At 33.8% G+C, this 18,492-nt stretch overlaps 1 protein-coding gene across 5 annotated transcripts in view; it reads left to right on the forward strand.

Moving 5' to 3' along the window:
* Nucleotides 1-18,492, forward strand: part of PCMT1 (protein-L-isoaspartate (D-aspartate) O-methyltransferase) — a 43,171-nt gene that overhangs the window by 23,264 nt on the left and 1,415 nt on the right. For 2 of the 5 annotated variants that reach the window (XR_012075068.1, XM_072966025.1), the window contains exons 4-8: nt 2,602-2,706; nt 4,516-4,636; nt 6,382-6,467; nt 11,141-11,310; nt 17,429-17,572. Coding sequence is in view for 3 of the 5 variants with exons in the window: in XM_072966025.1 (XP_072822126.1) it covers nt 2,602-2,706; nt 4,516-4,636; nt 6,382-6,467; nt 11,141-11,310; nt 17,429-17,572 (626 nt within the window). In the remaining 2 variants the exon portion in view is untranslated. Of the gene's footprint in view, nt 1-2,601; nt 2,707-4,515; nt 4,637-6,381; nt 6,468-11,140; nt 11,358-17,428; nt 17,573-18,492 lie in introns of all 5 variants that reach the window. The other 3 variants (XR_001459990.3, XM_006197726.2, XM_006197727.2) reach the window with 2 other exon arrangements.

The raw sequence follows: 18,492 nt of genomic DNA on the forward strand, positions 1-18,492 counted from the left end.
AAAAAATTCTTTTACAGTTAATTTGCTTAAATCAGGATCCAAGCAAGATCCTTCCATTGCACCTTTTTAGTCTTTTTAGTCTCTTAATTTTAACAGTCCCTCTTTTTAAAAATGCCATTTATTTATTGACAAAACTTGTCCATTTGTCCTATAGAATTCCCCATATTCTAAACATGGATAAATGTTACCTAGTGGTATTTAACTTGTTCTTTTTTTTTTTCTTTTCTTTTCAAGAACAGTTCCTAATGGTTCTTTTGTTGCATCACATCATGCACAAATATCTGATCACCCACTTTTAGTGATTGGAATAAAAGTATTTCAAAACACTTTTGTTAAATTATAATAAGTATGCAATAAAGTACACAAATCTTAAGTGTATGGCTTGATGAATGTTTACATGTGTACATATGTGTAACCACTATGCACATCAAGATACAGAACATTTCCTGCACCCTAGAAGGCTCCCTCAGTCAGAAAGGTTTCTTTTCTTGGTCAACCTCCATCTTCTAGGTAACCAGTATTCTAGCTTTTATCACCTAAATTAGTTTTCCAGAATAGGGAGTTTCTGTTCTATTCTCCATTTTGAATATTACCTGTTCCTGCTAATTAAAATTAAAAAAAATTTTTGACATAATTTCACACTCACAGAAATGTTATAAGAATAGTACAAAAAATTCCCATGTACTTTTTACCCATATTCCCCAAATGTTACCATTTTACTACATTTGCTGTATCATTTACTTTCACTATTTCTCTCCATAAATATATATATATATATAAATATATACACACACACACATAATTCATAAATATGTATGTATCTGTCTCCTTTTTTATGAATTCTTTGGTAGTTATTTGCAGGCAGAATGCTCTTTACCTTTAAAAATAGGGCATTCAGTTACATAATCACAGTACAGTCCTCAAAATCAGGAAATTAACATCAATACAACGTTGTTAGCCAATTTACAAACCTTATTTAGATAACAGTTGTTCTAGTAGTGTCCTTTATAGGAAAAGAAAATTGCAGGTCAGAAATTTCATTCAATTGTCATGTCTTTTTAGTCTTTTTTAATCTGGAAAAGTCCTTCAGTCTTTTCTCATGGTCTCAAAAGTTTTTATGAATACAGGCCAGTTACTTTATAGACTGCCTGTCAATTTAGATTTGTCTGATATTTCTTCATGATTAGATATGAGTTGTACATTTTTGCCTGAAATATCCCAGAAGTGATGTATTTTAGCAGATGTCATGTGATAACAGTGTGTCCCATTATTGGTGATATTAACTTTAATCATCTGATTAACGTAGTTCTAGTCAGTCAGGTTTCTCTACCAAGAAACTTCTGAACTCCATTGTAAAGTTACTGTTTTTCCCTTTTGTAATTAATGTGTCTTGGGCAAACACTTTGAGATGATGTAAATATCCTGTTACTCATCAAATGATAATTCACCAGTTTTAGCATCCATTTATGATTTTTACCTGAATCAGTTATTACTGAAATAATTGCCAACTAGCAACCTAAGTTCATCATTCCATCTATATTTGAAACAGTTGGAAACAGTTTCCCCCTTTTTTTCCATTTATGTATGTATAAAAGAATGTATTTACTTATTACCACTGTGGATTCATGGATGTGTATTTTTGTCAACCAAGATCTGGTAGTGAATGTGCTATTGCTACTGGCTCTGATGATTTTTAATAATGGACATACCAGGCATTTAAGGACAGCTTTTGAGGTAACCTTTATTAGTTCTAACCTCATATTTTGGAAAAGCACTGAAATGTAAGTTTATAAAGAGGATGGAGTAGATAAGGCTTTATTTCTTGGTTTGGTCCAAAGCATAACCAACATGATTTTATTTGATTTACAATTTATGTATACTGTAAACAAACATATGTTCATTTGGACCCCTTAATTCCACTTTTAGGAATTTATCCTACAGATATACTTTACAAGATTATTGAAAAGATTATTTTTTCTTACAGATACACCTTTTAAAATTATTTCATCTCTTGTTATAGAAGATTGAAGCCCACTTAAATATCTCTCATTAGGCATATTTGTTATTATAATGTATTTATAGAAGAATATACTCCTCAGCCATAAAAAAGTGAACACACTGTTTAAGTATTGACAGGGAAGCTCCCTCAAGATTAACAAATTTATAAATGCATATGTATTTGCTAGTATATACATAAAATGAATACGTTTGGAAGAAATCACAGGAAACTGGTAACACTGGTTGCTGGTTGCCCTCAGGAAGTGAGACTGGTTGTGGACTCACAAGGGTAGGCTGGAGACTTTTTATTGTAAATCATTTTGTAGCTTTTGACTTTGAATTTGAATTTAAATTTAAAAAATTCACACACTAGAGATCTAAAATTACTGAAACACTTTATCTAAATGCAAGAATTTTAATCAAACAAGAATTTTCTTATGTAATTCCCGTGTATAAGTATATAATATGTTTTCATTGTTTTGGTAGATGACAATAGTAGGAAAATTGGTATAAAGCTAGCAACTTTATTTATATGCCATGGTATGTATACTTTATAGAATCTTGAAAAAAAAAAAGAATACTTGCTTTGTTTTCTTTTGGCAGCATGCATATGCACTAGAACTTCTCTTTGATCAATTGCATGAAGGAGCTAAAGCTCTTGATGTAGGATCTGGAAGTGGAATCCTTACTGCATGTTTTGCACGTATGGTAAGAGCTTTGTTTTCCATTCTGGCCTGACAGAAGCATATTATGTGATTTGGCTATATATTTTTTTCACTAGCAGTTTTAAGGGTTTTTTTCTTTCTTTCTTTGTAAGTTCTATTAAGATAGCAGTTGGAGTATGTATCACTTAGTTTTTTTTTGGTTGAAGTGACAGACCATTGAGTCCAAACTGGCAGAACTAAAAAGAAATTTATTTGGTTTATATAATGGAAAAGTCTAGAGGTATATCTGGCTTCTTGTATGGCTGGATTCAGAAGAAGATGAGATGATGTTATGGACAATGGGTTTCTCTCCAGTTCTTGATTTGACTTTGCTTTCTTCCACATGTTGGCTTCATTATCATATGTGCTCCTGTGATTGCAGAGTGACAACCAGTATCTCCCAAACTTCATTCTTCCCAGTTCTCATCTAGCAGAACATAATAAAGCCTGATTTCCAGACACTCCTACAGGTTTATCAGGATTGAAGGAGAGCTTTTTTTACATTAAGAAAAATGCACTTAGGAGAATGCCTTGTTCTTTATACTCCAAATTTTATCACTGGAGTCTTATCTAGTAAATGACTATCCAGAGTGTAAGTCTGGAGGCCTACTCAAGCACCTTGTAGTAAAGGTTCATCTCTGCTCAGATAATCAAATGAGGTTGATTCTGAGAAATCTTCTTCCTGGAGGCCAACTTGGAAGGTTCTGGTCTAGTTAAATTATGGTTTATGGATCCTTTTTGGACTAGAATCCATTTATTTTGCTGTGAATACATAATCGACAGACTACCGGAATGTAAGCTCCAGGGAGGTGGGAATTTTGTCTTAATTGTTTTCATTGATGTATCCTAAGCATCCAGAACAGTGCCTGGCACACAATAAGGATTCAAATATTTCTTTTCCGTTGTTTGACTTGTTTTGTACAAGTTAAACCCTCACTAATGGGATATAATTAAATACTAGGAATGCTCTTTAATTAATGACTTGTTCTCTATACTTAACATATTTATGGTTTCAGAGGCATAATCATTTAAAAAGTCATTAGATTTCTGTGTTATCTTTTTAAAAATGGTATTAATGAATGGTTTTCACACATTTATCATGTGCTAGTCACTGTTCTGAACACTTTTCATGTATTCTCTTATTTACTACTCACATCATTTATGAGGTATGTACCTCTTTTCTCCTCATTTTACAACTAAGGAATCTGATTGATAGAATAACTTGTCAAGGATATACATTTGTAAGTAAGTGGTGAAACTTATTTGTGAATCCAGGTAGTCTGACTTCAGAGCCTTTATAGTGTTAAGTTTATTTTACAATTAATATTTATACTTGGGACCTTTTTAGTATTTTTATATTTTCCAAATACGGGAGTAGAATCAGGTGTAGAAATCCCTATAAAAGTTTTTATGTAACATTTTTATATTTAAAGTCACACTTTTAAATGGGATTTAAATAAAAGATGGTTGCACTAGTAACTGCCGTTTAATATTGGTAGCTAAGTCCCATTTCAGGGTCCTGGATTTTAAAATTAGAAATTGAAGAAAGATAACACCTTTCTTAGTATTACAAGTTTTTGTAATTTATTCTAGCTTCTTAATTACTGAAATATCATTATTCATTTGAGGTTATAGTTGAGAAGTTTGTACTTGACAAATAATTTATAGTAAACTGAGTGTTTAACAGTCTAATTGGAGGCTTAAGCTTTTTATTTGTCTTGATTTCTCATTGCAGAATATGACTTTGGATAAAGAAACACTTTGAAAAACAAATTTAGAACAGTGAACTATTGAATTATTCTCTCACTTCCAGGTTGGGTCTAGTGGAAAAGTCATAGGAATTGACCACATTAAAGAGCTAGTAGATGACTCAATAAATAATGTCAGAAAGGACGATCCAATGCTTTTGTCTTCAGGGAGAGTGCAGCTGGTTGGTGAGTATCAGAAAACTTCAAAAATTTCCTCTCTGGAGGGTTTCTGTTTTCAGAAAAATCCCATGCAAGCTAAATAATACTCAGAGCTAATTGCTGCATTTTTTTAAACACTTACTTTTAAGTACTAAGTAAGAAGAACAGTTACTCTAAATGTTACACTGACTCTGCCTTGATCATGGGTGACATGATTGTTAACTATTTCAGAAAATGCCATGTTAAGTTCTTTCTTCATTGCTTTTTAAGGAGTAATATCAAAGTAACAAGTGTTGAATATAAAAAATTTAAGCAGTGCAGAGATGTGTGAGATGGAAAAGAAAGCCCCTCTTCTTCCCTCTTAAGTTTTCTAGACATGTAAATATACATATGAATAAATTGCACACACATGATTTTTAAATTGACCATACCCTACATATTGTCCTTTAGTTTGCTTTTTTTCCATTCAGTAGTAAACATGGAAATATTTCCATGTGAGCACATTGTATATTGTGAAAAATAACAGACATCAACATATGCATAAAACACAAATGTGAAGCTTAGCAAACACCTATTTAATCACCACACTGATCAAAAAATGGAACATTATTAGTACCTTGCAAGTCCTCTGCTGGCTTTTTCCTCTTCGTAACTACCTCCCTTTTCCCTAGTAGTAACTCATATCATTACTTTTATGCATTTCCTACCTAACTGCACTTCCATAAATGATATTTAATCTTGAACTTTAGCTAAATGGAACCATACAGTATATGCTGAATGATGAGTGACTTCTTCCATTCAACATTATGTTTGTAAGATTCATCCTTCTTTGTGCATATGGTTCATCTTCATTGCAGTACAGCATTCCATTGTAGGAACGTTAGCAGAATGCATTTATTAATCCTACTCTGGATGAATATTTCGGATTGTTTCTGATTTGGAGATATTCACAATGCTGCATATTCACAGTATACGTAAGTCCAGATGCATAATAGGTACACTTATCATACAGGCACTCATTTCTTTGGCAGTGTTGTTGCAGGTTCATAGAGTGACCATAGATACTGCAAAAACTTTTTTAAACTGATTGAATTGACTTATATTTCTATCAGCAGTGTATCAGGGTTCCTGTTGCTTCACATCTCTACCAGTACTTGGTATTACTAGATTTTTCTTGTTGCCCTCTTAGTGTATGGCAGTAACTCTGTGATTTTAATTTTGTATTTTCCTATTAACTAGTGATTAAATGCCGTTTCATATGTTTGGCCATTTGGATTTCCTCTTTTGTGAAATGGCTACTCGGATATTAAGTTATTTATATTTTTCTTTGATTTGTAGGACTTCTATAGACTAGCCCTTTGTCTATTTATACATATTGTAAATCTCTTCTCCCACTCTCTGGCATGCCTTATATTGGTACTTTTTTGATAGATAGCAATTCTTAATTTCACTGTAGTCAAACTTACCAGTTTCTTCTAGTGCTTTGTATCCTGTTTAAGGCTACTCTGAAGACATGAAGATATGTCCCTATGTTCTTTGTCAGGAGCGCTATCATTTTAGCTTTTCATATTTAGATCTTTGATCTTTGTGACATTGATTTTTGTGTATATATGAGCTCGGGGTCCAAGTGTCTATTTTTACTTTGAATATCCAGTTGTCCCAGCATCATTTATTTAAAAATCTGTCCTTTCCCTGCTTTAAATCTCCTATAATTCTTCACATTGGGTAATTCTAGCTGAACAGATTTTTAAAGCATTTTCTTACTCTTTCAGTGGGGGATGGAAGAATGGGATATGCCGAAGAAGCACCTTATGATGCTATTCATGTAGGAGCTGCAGCCCCAGTTGTGCCCCAGGCAGTGAGTTGAAATTGTTTCTGTGTTTATATGCTTTATCCAGCTAAAGCTCTAAAAGATTTATAGAGAAGTGACTTCTAGGTGATGGTCAAAATATCACCTATGTTACATTATGCTTTTTTTTTTTCTTCCTTATTTTAGGAGGTGAATAATGATGCTCAACTTTTTTTTATTGAAACATGTGCATTTTAATTGTATATGGTAGGCAGGTTTCTTTATATGCAAACAATTATATAAATAACATGAAGATTACTAAACCCTAGCTCGTGGCTATCTTATTTGGAGCAGAATTTGATCCAGCTAAGAAATAGTACACCAGTAGAATTGCGAAAATGCCTCTGGAGTTCATGACCTAATAATCACTTGGTGTATTATTCAGTATCAGAATTTGCAAGACTATGTTAGGTACATGGGTAACACCAGGAAGTATTTATCATACATCTTCGGAACTTTATGCTATAGAAGAGATGTGTCATACATGTATCAGGGAAATTAATGATATGATAGCATATCGTTAACATGTGATAGATACTGAAGGAAAAAGACAATATGTACTGCAGGAGTTAAGAGAGGGAGAGAATTTTGCATAGAATAGTTGAGACTTCATACAAGAATGGAATTTGAACTGAATCTTAAACAATAGTAGGATTTGAAATATGAAAACGAATATACGTATGTATATGCGTAACTGGGAAACTGGGACATTGTGCTGTACACCAGAAATCGACGCGTTGTAATTGACTGTACTTCAGTTGAAAAAAAAGAAGAATAATAGGGTTTGTAAAGTTGCAGTGAGAGGGCAGATATATGTAATATATGTTACATAGTCAAGGAAATATTTAAGTATCAAATTAATTTTTCACTTTAGTAAGACTCTGATAAACTATGTCAGCCCAGATAATCTTTTGGCTTGGGTTTCTGTTACATATGATTTTTACATGGTTCTTGACTAGATAACAAGGGGCTAAAAGTGACCCTGTGTCTTCTGCCAAGCCTCTTTTGCTCCCCAACCGGAAGTGTTCTTTTTTGTAAGTGTAGACAGTTATGAGAAGCTGAAAGCTGAGAAATTTGTTCTGGTCATTGACTTGTTGTTTATTGGCTGAATGACTTTAGGAAAATCACCTATTTTCTCTGGCCCCGTTACCTGTTTAAAAAAATAAAAAGCAAACCAGTGGTTCTAATGCATTTTAATTGAAATACTAACATGATATAGAAAGGTGTACAAGTCATAAATGAATGACTCAATGAATTTTCACATAGGAACACATGACCAGTAGGCTTTTAAACTTAAAAAAATATGTATTGGCAGCCTAGTAGGAACAATTAAAAACTGAAATAGAACTGTGTTTAAATGAAAGGTCTTGGGTGCAGGTCTCATCTTCCCCCCATTAAGACCCTAAGATGATCTTGAAGGGCATTTCTGGCTTTAGCTCAATATGAATTTGAACACTTGTAGTAGCACTTGCAAGTATTATAGGAGTCTTTACATCTGATTAAAGTTAAAGATAGACATGCTGAAGGGGCTTTCCGGTTTTAAGATAAAAAAGGTGTTTATGCCTCCTTTGGATATCCCCCCAAAACAAGTGGAAAAACAAGAAACAGAAACACGAACTCCATATTCAGTTATCTAGGAGATCATACTTGAAATCCTGAACTCTGCAGTGTGTGAAGACAGAAAGCAGGTGGAGTAATAAGTGACCCAGAAGGGTGGAGGAGGTTGAACCAAAGAGACTTCAGGGGGGAGTATCAATGCAGAAGCAATTCGTTCTGCAAAACTCAGAGAAAGCTTAGATGTTAGAGGCATTAGGACCCTGGAAATCAGAGATGAAGCTTTGGCCTGAAAGGAGGGGGTGCTACTTAAAATTCTTTATGAGGAACAGTAAGCCCTTAGCCCTAAGAAAATTTCTAAGAACTGAAGGACATGATTTTACAGTTCGAAAAGCTCTATTAACTGCCTAGTACAACGAGTTTTTTTTGAAAAGGGGGAGGGGGAAAAGAACTACAATATCACTGTGAAATTTCAGACTATTAGGGATAAAGAGAATATTCTGAAAGTCTCCAGAAAAACAGAATAGATAATCCATTAAGGATTGGTAATCAGAAAGGCATTAGACTAGAAAAGCAGCATTAGAATGAACAAGTCAGAGGCACACCGTCACAATTTTGAATTGAGAGTGATTTCCAATCTTGAATTCTGTACCCACGCATATTGCTAAATACATCCAGTAAAGATAATTTTAGACTTGCAAATCTCAGTCCCTCTCTTTAGAAATATTCCAGGTACTGTTTCACTTTCCATGTACTGAATACTTCTGGAGGAATTGCTTTAATAATATCATCAAAAAAATGAGGGAGGAGAGAGAGAGAGGAAAAACCTAAAACAAGAAGCCATGGGATGTAGGAAGGTAGCACATCTTGTTCAGGAGAGAAATGGTAAGAGTCTCCCGTATTACTGCAAAGGGAAGTCCAGTATGAAAGCTATGCAGCGGGCCTGGAGAATAACCAGTCCAGATTTGGAGCAGGTACTAGAAGGGAGCCTACCCCAAAAAAAAGAAAAGAAAAAAAGAAGATACTAATTAGATAGGTTTGACTGTGTGAAAATTTCATGAAGAAGCTGTTGGGAGGGTACAAAGATTTAGAAACAGTTACCAAAAAAATGTGAATGAAAAAAGCTTCAGTTTTTAACTGCAAGGATAACAACTATTACATAAGAAAGGAAACCGTCATTGGTTGCCTTTTGGCTCAACTGCGGATTATTTTTACACAGTCATAACTGAAAATGGTTCCAATAAAAAATTATGATATTGGTTGATATGGAGGAAAGAAACAGAATACAGTTGGCCCTCTGTATCTGGGGGTTCCACATTCAAGGATTCAACCAATCACGAATCAAAAATATTCAGGAAAAAAACTTCAGAAATTTCCAAAAAGCAAAACTTGAATTTGTCGCACTCGGCAACTATTTACATAATATTTGCATTGTAGTATAATAAGTAATCTAGAGGTGATTTGAAGTATATGAGATAAGGGGGCGGGGAGGGTATAGCTCAAGTGGTAGGGCTCATGCTTAGCACACATAAGGTCCTGGGTTCAATCCCCAGTACCTCCTCTAAAACTAAATATGTAAACCTAATTACCTCCCCCCATAAACAAACAAACAGATTACAACTGTATAGCACAGGGAAATATACACAAAATGTTATGATAACTCACAGAGAAAAAAATGTGACAATGAGTGTGTATATGTCCATGAATGACTGAAAAATTGTGCTGAACACTGGAATTTGACACAACATTGTAAAATGATTATAAATCAATAAAAAAATGTTAAAAAAAACAAAGTATATGGGATATATGGGTTATGTACAGATATTACACCATTTTATAAAAGGAACTAAGGGTCTGTGGATTTTGGTATCAGAGGTAAGGTTTTGGAACCAATCACCCTTGGATACCAAGAGACAACTGTTTATGAGAACCCAGTTTATGATAATTCAGTCCTGATCTAACATGTAATTTGAAATAAAAAAGGAAATATTATACAGCATAATGACTATAGTTAGCAGTACCATATTATATAATTGAAAGTTACTGAGAGTAAATCTTAAAGTTTGTTTTATCACAAGGAAAAAATTATGTGTGATAGTTGATGTTGGTTGAACTTATTGTAATCATTTTGCAATATACACATATATCAAATCATTATGTTATAACACCTAAAACTAATACAATGTTTATATGTCAATTGTATCTCAATAAAAAAAATAGAAGACATGCTTCAGAATTAAGCACTACAAAAAGACACAGCAAAAAGGATTTTAAATGACTGGATTTAGGGAGCAAGATTGAAGTAGGGGGAAGAAGTCTGCTATTTTTCATTAAAAACTTTGACATTTAGAAAAATTAAAAAGGAAGAAATAAGACTTGCTGACAACCAAAATTTTAATTGAAGACACTCTTCCTTGGGATAATACTGTCCAAAGTAAAGTTTCTTCCTTACTGCTTTTGGTTAGTGGTGATCTGTAAGGCTACATTCAAATGGTAGGATAGGGCTTAAAATTTTTACTGGAGGGGCTTTCATTAAGTAGTTTTGGTTCTTCATTAACAGGGGCGTCTTTGTTCTAACACAGCAGGGACTCCAGTCCTATCGTCCTTCACTATGTCATGGTGCCAGTAATCTTAAGTTCAGTCATAAAACCAAGGCTCCCTTATCTTTGGTTCAGTGATGCTGTGATAAATTCTATGATAGGGCAGGGATTCCTTGCTGATTTTCTGTACTTCCGCTCCTCCCCTCCAAACCACAAAGATTCAGAACAGGCATAAAGCCATCGAAATTTTCTCCTTTGCCTTTGGCCTTCCCAAAGAGGATAGCTCTATATTATGTGGTTCAACTCACACACTTTGAGCATTGCCGTTGTACCAGGTACTATGTTAGATGTTAAGGGCACAAAGATGCCCTGTTGTCAGAGAAGTTGTACTGTAATGGGGGAGGTCGATAGGTAAATGAGGAGGTAGGTAATTGAGTAATAAGTTTAATAATTAAAGTATGTATGTACTAAGTAAAGTACATTTCTGCTTTCTGCCCGTGGACACTGACTGTTGTTTATAGTGATATAAAATGACTATTAATATAAAATCTATAACTTGGTGTGTATGTGCTTTACTTTTTCTTTTAGCTAATAGACCAGTTAAAGCCTGGTGGAAGATTGATATTGCCAGTTGGTCCTGCAGGTGGAAACCAGATGTTGGAGCAGTATGACAAGCTACAAGACGGCAGTGTCAAAATGAAACCTCTGATGGGAGTGATATACGTGCCTTTAACAGATAAAGAAAAGCAGTGGTCCAGGTGGAAGTGATTTTATCTTCTGCTCTTTCTTCTTCCACACATGCAAGGTGAAAGGGTGTGGATTTTAAGAGATTAGACTACAAGAGCTGCTTTTTTGGTTGTCACCTTTATGCTACTCCATTTTAACATCAGAAATTCACTACATTAAAAATGTAGAAAATTTTTGCATGGTCTGTTCTTTTGGCTTAACTCATCTTTGGGCAAGGGGGTGAGACTTGGTTGGCACAAAGGTGTTTTTCTTTTTAAAGAAGCTTTCAGCTACAGTTCAGTATTTCTAAGGGTATTTTATTTTCAGCCACTCTATTTCTATATTGACAGCTCATTTTTTATAGCTGCTGTATGATCATGGAAACAAAGGCTCTCATCCGAGGAGATGGGGCCGTCATTTCCTGCCGCATTCACTCTCTATTATACAGTTGTTGTGAAGAGAAAGAAGGGAAAAGATTCTCTTGTCCCAGTTTTTGAAGGTGTCAGAATCCCAGAGAGGATGTTCTCCCTCTCAGCTTGATTTCTCTCTTTCCATCGGTGCCTGTTTTACATTCCACTGTTGTTTCAGAGCCACTGTAAGGAATAAACTTCTCACCATTCTGTAGAATAGGCTGGCCAATATTTAAGCTACTCTAAGTTCCTGCAGAGAAGAGGGGATTCTGTAGGCTCAGAGTGAGTGCCCAGGTCTCACACACCCACCCAAAGGGCCAGCAGCATGCAGCATAATCTTCAGCACAGCATGGCTCATTTTAACGCCCACTTTTGTTTTTATGTCTCAGCATAATCTGAATATTTTGTTTGAAGCCAAGATTTCTCTTTTTCCTCTCTTCCTTCTTGCCCTTCCCACTCCCTCCAGTGGGAGGGAGGGAGATCAATAAGTAAGAATGACATTAGCTAAGACTACTTGAAATTAAATGCCAAAATAAGAAAAGCCTGTTTCCTTGTTTTAGATTCTATTTTTATTTGACAGAGGTACTTATTTTAAGATAATTTCTTAATAAGTAAAATGGTGATTATAAGTTCAATAGACCTCTCAATTTTGTTTTCTCTAAAGAGGAAAGGTGCCTTTTGGATGAATGTTCAGCTGCAGAAATGGTAATGAATCTAACTCAGTTTGTTCAAAGCTAGATTTCACTTTTAACTAAATTATGATTGGCCATTTCTGGGATAGCTTACTAGGAGTTCCATTTTAATTCCTCACCTGATGTAGTTCTGGCTATTTTCTTTGAATTCTAACCTAGAGCACAGCCACTTCTTGAAAAAAAATTTAAAAAGCTATCAGTCTTAGTAGTCAGGATCAGATACAGTTGTTAACAACTAATTATGACCTTCCTTCATTTTGCTTCTAATGTGGTTATACCATTACATAATTGTGATCTTGCTGTTGTATAAAAGGGGCAAACATGTCACTGAAATAACGGAAATTTGGTATCAAGTAAGAGTTTAGATTTTCATTAGTAAGTTTAAAATTTCTCTTTTTTTACACGTTAAACATTAGTATTGAACATTCCATCTGTAATTTAATGATGAAGGAATTACAAAAAGGAATTTTGTTTTTATAACTAGAGGTGGATTAAGCTTGAAGCTAATGAAACTTAAACTTCATGGTCTTATACCTAATTTTATTTGCATAGTCTTGTTTTTGGTCTGCCTTTTTTTTTTTCCTTCGTAGAGAGGTTCTCCCCTTAACCCAATTATATAAGCTTCAGACATCCACACACTTTTATTTACTCTTGATAAGGCTAAACTTTTGTATTAAATTTAAAATAATTTAAAAATCTATGCACAATTATTCAGTCATTTACCAAATATTTATTTTTATTTTTTAATTGAAGTATAGTCAGTTACAACGTGTCAGTTTCTGGTGTACAGCATAATGTCCCAGTCATGCATAAATATATACACCAAACATTTTTTTATATATATATGTGTGTGTATATATATATACACACACACACACATATGTACTTGGTTTTCTTTTTGGCTTTCAGCTTTTTAAAGCATTGAGTAATTTTTCGTTGTATGCATCATTGGAAATGTTTTTTTAGTTGTAGTAGGAGGACTTTCTACTTTTTTCTATTGCAAATTTTCTATTCAAACACATTTTTTAACATCCAAAGATGTAGTTCCAATTACAGAGATAATCACTTACTTAGATGTAAATCTTTAAAGAATATAAAGAGTAAAACAAAGTCTGGGAATGAAATTGGAAAAAAACAACTGCTACATTAAAATAAAATTGTACTGAAAGAAATCACTAGAAAATAGGATGTTTGGAAGGGTAAAAACATCAACAGTTAAATTAAGATCTTAAGAGACCATTAATCTATTTGTTTGTATTCGTAAACTCTTAAGTGTCCAGGAAGGAAGCAGAAGTGTGCTCAGCTAGGATTTTGAAGTGATTTTAATGAAGGGACTATTCAAAGAAATATGGGAAAGGTTATGGGAACCAGTAAAGGCTGTTGACTTACCCAGGGACTGGGCATACTCAGGACGATAGCAGGAAGCTATTGCCACTCTAAACCTAAAGGCAAGTAAACAGTTTTACTGGAAACCACTGAGAGCAGGGGACAGCAGAAGTAGGATTGGGTGTGGTCCCTGCAGAAGCTGTAGTGAGAGAGGAGAGCAGTTACTCCCAGAACTATGAATCACGTCAGTTTTCTCTCCTCCTGCCCTCTTCTGTCTACCAGGGCATCACATGGGGCAGATGTAACCGGAAGTTGAGAGGAAGCAGCCAGGTGACAGATGTAGTCTGAAATCAGCTCTCACCACCACCTCCTACCCCTTCCTTCCTCTGCAGCAGATATCCCTGCTTCTTTTTAAAATTAGGTCTGAAATAGATTGAGGGACATCTAGTTCTTATGTGCCCTGTTTCCATCCCTTCAGGTTAATCTGTGCTTAAACTGTTCTTGACATGAAAAAAAAATGTGTATTTTAAAATTACCTTTGGAAAAGCAACATCTAATACTTGGGCAGTTTGTTCTGTTGTTAAATTTGTTAAATATTTTTCAGCTTGAGGACCTTAATGCACTCATTAATTCAAAAAGTATGGGTGTGCCCACTATACAGGGAATTATAGAGCCAGGAATACATAGCTGTGAATCTGAAACTGACCATTCTCGTGGAACTTCTGTAAGTTCATGACAGGGATGTAAAAAAAAAAAATTCAAAGATAAGACAAACAGGCAATTAAGAGTATAGCGTGATGACTCTGACTTGAGGTAGTGGGGAGCAGTGGAAGTATAGGAGCCAGGCAGTGAAGTAATCAGAACTACCTTTCAGAAAGATAACTCTGGCAGTGGGGTAGAGAGTAGATTGGGAAGGGTTAAAACTAGGGTCAGAAACAGTTTGTACAAGTCAGGGGTGCAGTGATGGTGGCCTGAATTAAGGCAGTGGTAGTGAGTATAGAATGTGGTTAAAAGGATCATTTACCATTTTCTAAGTGCTCTTCCACATTTGGAAATTACCGTCTAAACAGCTCCTTAGTTTCTTGCCAGGCTAGATAATTTCTGTTCTTTTAAATTTTCTTCAGGGTTAATTTAAGAACACATCCTGGTGCTTTCTTATGAAACAGTCTCTGATTTCTCACCAGCTTTTCCATCCTTCTCTTACTGAGGCATGCAGAGTTGTTGCAGTGCTCTGTGAGTGAGATCCAGTCTTTGCTGAGGAGGTGTGATAGAAACTAGATGGAAAAAAAAAGAACTAGTGGGCGTGCTGAATTCTAGTGCCAAATAAAACCCCAAACTTGAAGGTAGACTTTTGCCCCCTTATAACTTGAAAAAGTATTCCTTGCAATTTTGTTGGATTAGTAGAAGGGGAGAGAATGCCAGATACATAGGCTGTAGACCCAGAACCTGTGGTATCATGTTCATGAATGTGGATGTGTAATAGTTGTATTAGTTGCTTCGTAAACTCTTAATGATTTTTAAATTTGTATTTTATTTAAGTATATTCATTTTATATACCTAGAAATCAATATTTTGTTAATCTTCTGACAAGTTTTATCTTTGTTTTTAATGCCACAAGAGTCAGTGGAATAAGTCCATCTCTGGTTTATGAAACTGAGGAATGTTTCAGGGTTCTCATTTCACAGTGCTCTGTCTGTAGATATCTTCGTGAAGTGCCATGTACACATGCAAAAGATGTTGTGAGTTGACTGGGCATTTCTTGGATTGTCAGTATAGGTCCTGGGGTATCCAATTGATCCTTTGTTCCATATTATTCTCCTTAATTTAATTTAATTTTAATTTAATTTAAAAACTGTCCCTTTTTAATTTCTTTACATATGTTGTGACATTATGATATATTTTGCATATGCAAAGGCAGGAATATATTCTGTTGCTTTTGGAATTCTTTTTATGTCTCTTATAATGCTTTGTAGAAAGTTAATTATACAAAGCTTTTGTTACCCAAGAAAACCCGTTAATTAGAAAACACTAATGGATTTTGATTGTTATTTCCTGGTACATCTTTTCATTTGTCCTTGATAAAGAGTATATAAAACTAAATGTTAGTAGCTTAGAGTTACTAACCTAATAAGTAACTAAATTATGTATAATTATATGTTATACAACAAAGAAATATATACAGTTATTAATGAATAGCACATATATAGTAATTTTTTAAATTTCTAGAAATTTAAGACATACTACTTTTTATTGTAAATGTTCTATGCTCGTTAAGCCAGATAAAGAAAGATATGGTTATATAAAATGTTGAACATTAGGAAAAATTAATAACTTGAAGATTATATGGATTTTGGAGTATTAGGATCTGACGAGGTTAAATGTGCACTGGCAGCAAATGTTTGGTTTTCCCTGGGGCCCTGAATATTACAATTCAGGCCTGTAAACTTAATTTTGTTTCCTTTTTTTGTTTTTGTTTTTGTTTTTGGTGCTGTAAAGATTTCCTTCTATTTGTTTTTAACAATATTGTTCCTGACTACCAAAGAAATATATGTGCATTGTAAAAACAGGAAAAAAATACAAAGAATAAAAGTCAACCATGATCCCCAAATCTAGAAATAACCACTTATTAACATTTCAGATCCATAGATCTATATACATCTCTTTTGTAATTCTGAGATCATACAGTAGCATTATTTTGTAATCTCCTTTTCTAATTTAATTAAATGTCATCAGCATTGTCCCACATCATTAAATATTTTTTAACAGTATGATTTTTCCAGTTTTATTGAGATACAATTGACATATAGCATTGTATTTGTTGACATATAGCGCTGTATTAGTTTAGGTGTACAACATAGTGATTTGATATATGTATATATTGCAAAATGATCACCACAGTAAGTTTAGATCTTACATTCAAGTCTCTAATCCATTTTGAGTTAATATTTTTGTGTATAGTGTAAGATAGGGGTCTAATTTCTTTCTTTTTCATGTGGCTATCCAGTTTTCCCAACACCATTTAAGAGACTGTTCTTTCTCCATTTTACATTCTTGGCTCCTTAATTAACTGACCATTTATTCCTGGGCTCTCTATTCTGTTCCATTGGTCTCTGTATCTTTCTATGCCAAATACCATACTGTTTTGATTACTATAGCTTTATAATATAGTTTGAAATCAGGAAGTGATGCCTCCAGTCTTGTTCTTTCTAAAATTTGCTTTGACTGTTCAAGATATCTTATGGTTCTATACAAATTTTAGTTTTGTTCTATTCCTGTGAAAAGTGCCATTAGAATTTTGATAGGGATTGCATTGAATGAGGCTACTTTGGGTAGTATGGATACTTCAGCAATATTAATTCTTCCAGTCCATGAGCACAGAATATATTTCCATTTATTTGTATCATCTTCAATAGTATACAGCTCTTTCACTTCCGTGGTTAAATTTATTTCTAGGTATTGTTTTTGATATAATTGTATATGAGTTTGCTTTCTTAATTTCTCTTTCTGATAGTTTATTATTAGTATTTAGAAACACAATTGACTTCAGTATATTGATTTTATATCCTACAACTTTATTGAATTAGTTTATTCTAACATTTTTTGGTACAGTATTTAGGGTTTTCTATATATAATATGTCATCTGCAAAAAGAGACAGTTTTACCTCTTCCTTTCCGATTTTGATGCCTTTTATTTCTTTTTCTTGCCTAATTGCTCTGGCTAGGATTTCCAGTTCTATGTTGAATAAAAGTGGCGAGAGTGGGCATCCTTGTCTTGTTCCTGATTTTAGAGGAAAAGCTTTCAGCTTTTCACCGTTGAATGTGATGTTAGCTGTGGGCTTGTCATATGTGGCCTTTATTATGTTGAGGTACGTTCCCTCTATACCCAGTTTGTTGAGAGCTTTTATCTTTTTCCCTTTTCAAAAATATTTTTAAGTGGAGAGGCTATTTGGAAATACTGTACCATGTTGTTTGGCAATAAAGATATTTATTGACAGTATCCTTAATGCCTTGCAACAGGTAAATAAAATGTGGTAAAATTATTTTAAAAGAACAACAATGGTATCTTTGTATTGACATAGCACAAGTGAATTTAATTTATGAATAGACGACTTTGCAAGTGAACTCTTTAAAGATTAAATATTTTAATGCTTGCATGAGTTTAAGTAAAAGTTGTTTAATGAGAATTATAGTACTTAAATTAGAAGAATATATTAAGAGGAACCAGAACTGATAACTTATTGTTTAACAGATAATCCAGTGCTGTATGACAAAGGCATATTATGGAAGAAGTGATTTTTGAAATATTTTCTTGTACAATTTATAAAATTCGATTAAAAATATTGTCTAATAATCCCTTAATTCACCACTTACCTGGGAAATTTTAGCTCTTTATTTACCTTCCCTTCAAATTTATTTTAACAACTTTTTAAAACCTTAAAAATTTTTTATTACAGACAAGTTGCAGAAATAGAACAAAGAGCTGAATGTCTTCATCCAGAATTACCAATTATTAACTTTTTCCCACATTCCTTTTCACTCCCTCTTTTTCTACATATAGACATATATGTAATATTTTTTCCTAAGTCATTTGAGATTTCGTTGCAAACATCATACTTCTTTACCCCTAAAGTACTTGAGTGTTAAACAATTTTTTGTCACTCAGTTACCCTCAAATATGAAGCTTTTAGGCTTTTCTGGTAGCTTTATTTTTTCACTTTTAACAGCTTTATTGAGGTATAATTTATATACCATACAATTTATTTTAGACTGCATTTTTATTCCTTCC

Source organism: Vicugna pacos, chromosome 8 (assembly GCF_048564905.1).
Source record: "Vicugna pacos chromosome 8, VicPac4, whole genome shotgun sequence".
Classification (NCBI taxonomy): domain Eukaryota; kingdom Metazoa; phylum Chordata; class Mammalia; order Artiodactyla; family Camelidae; genus Vicugna; species Vicugna pacos.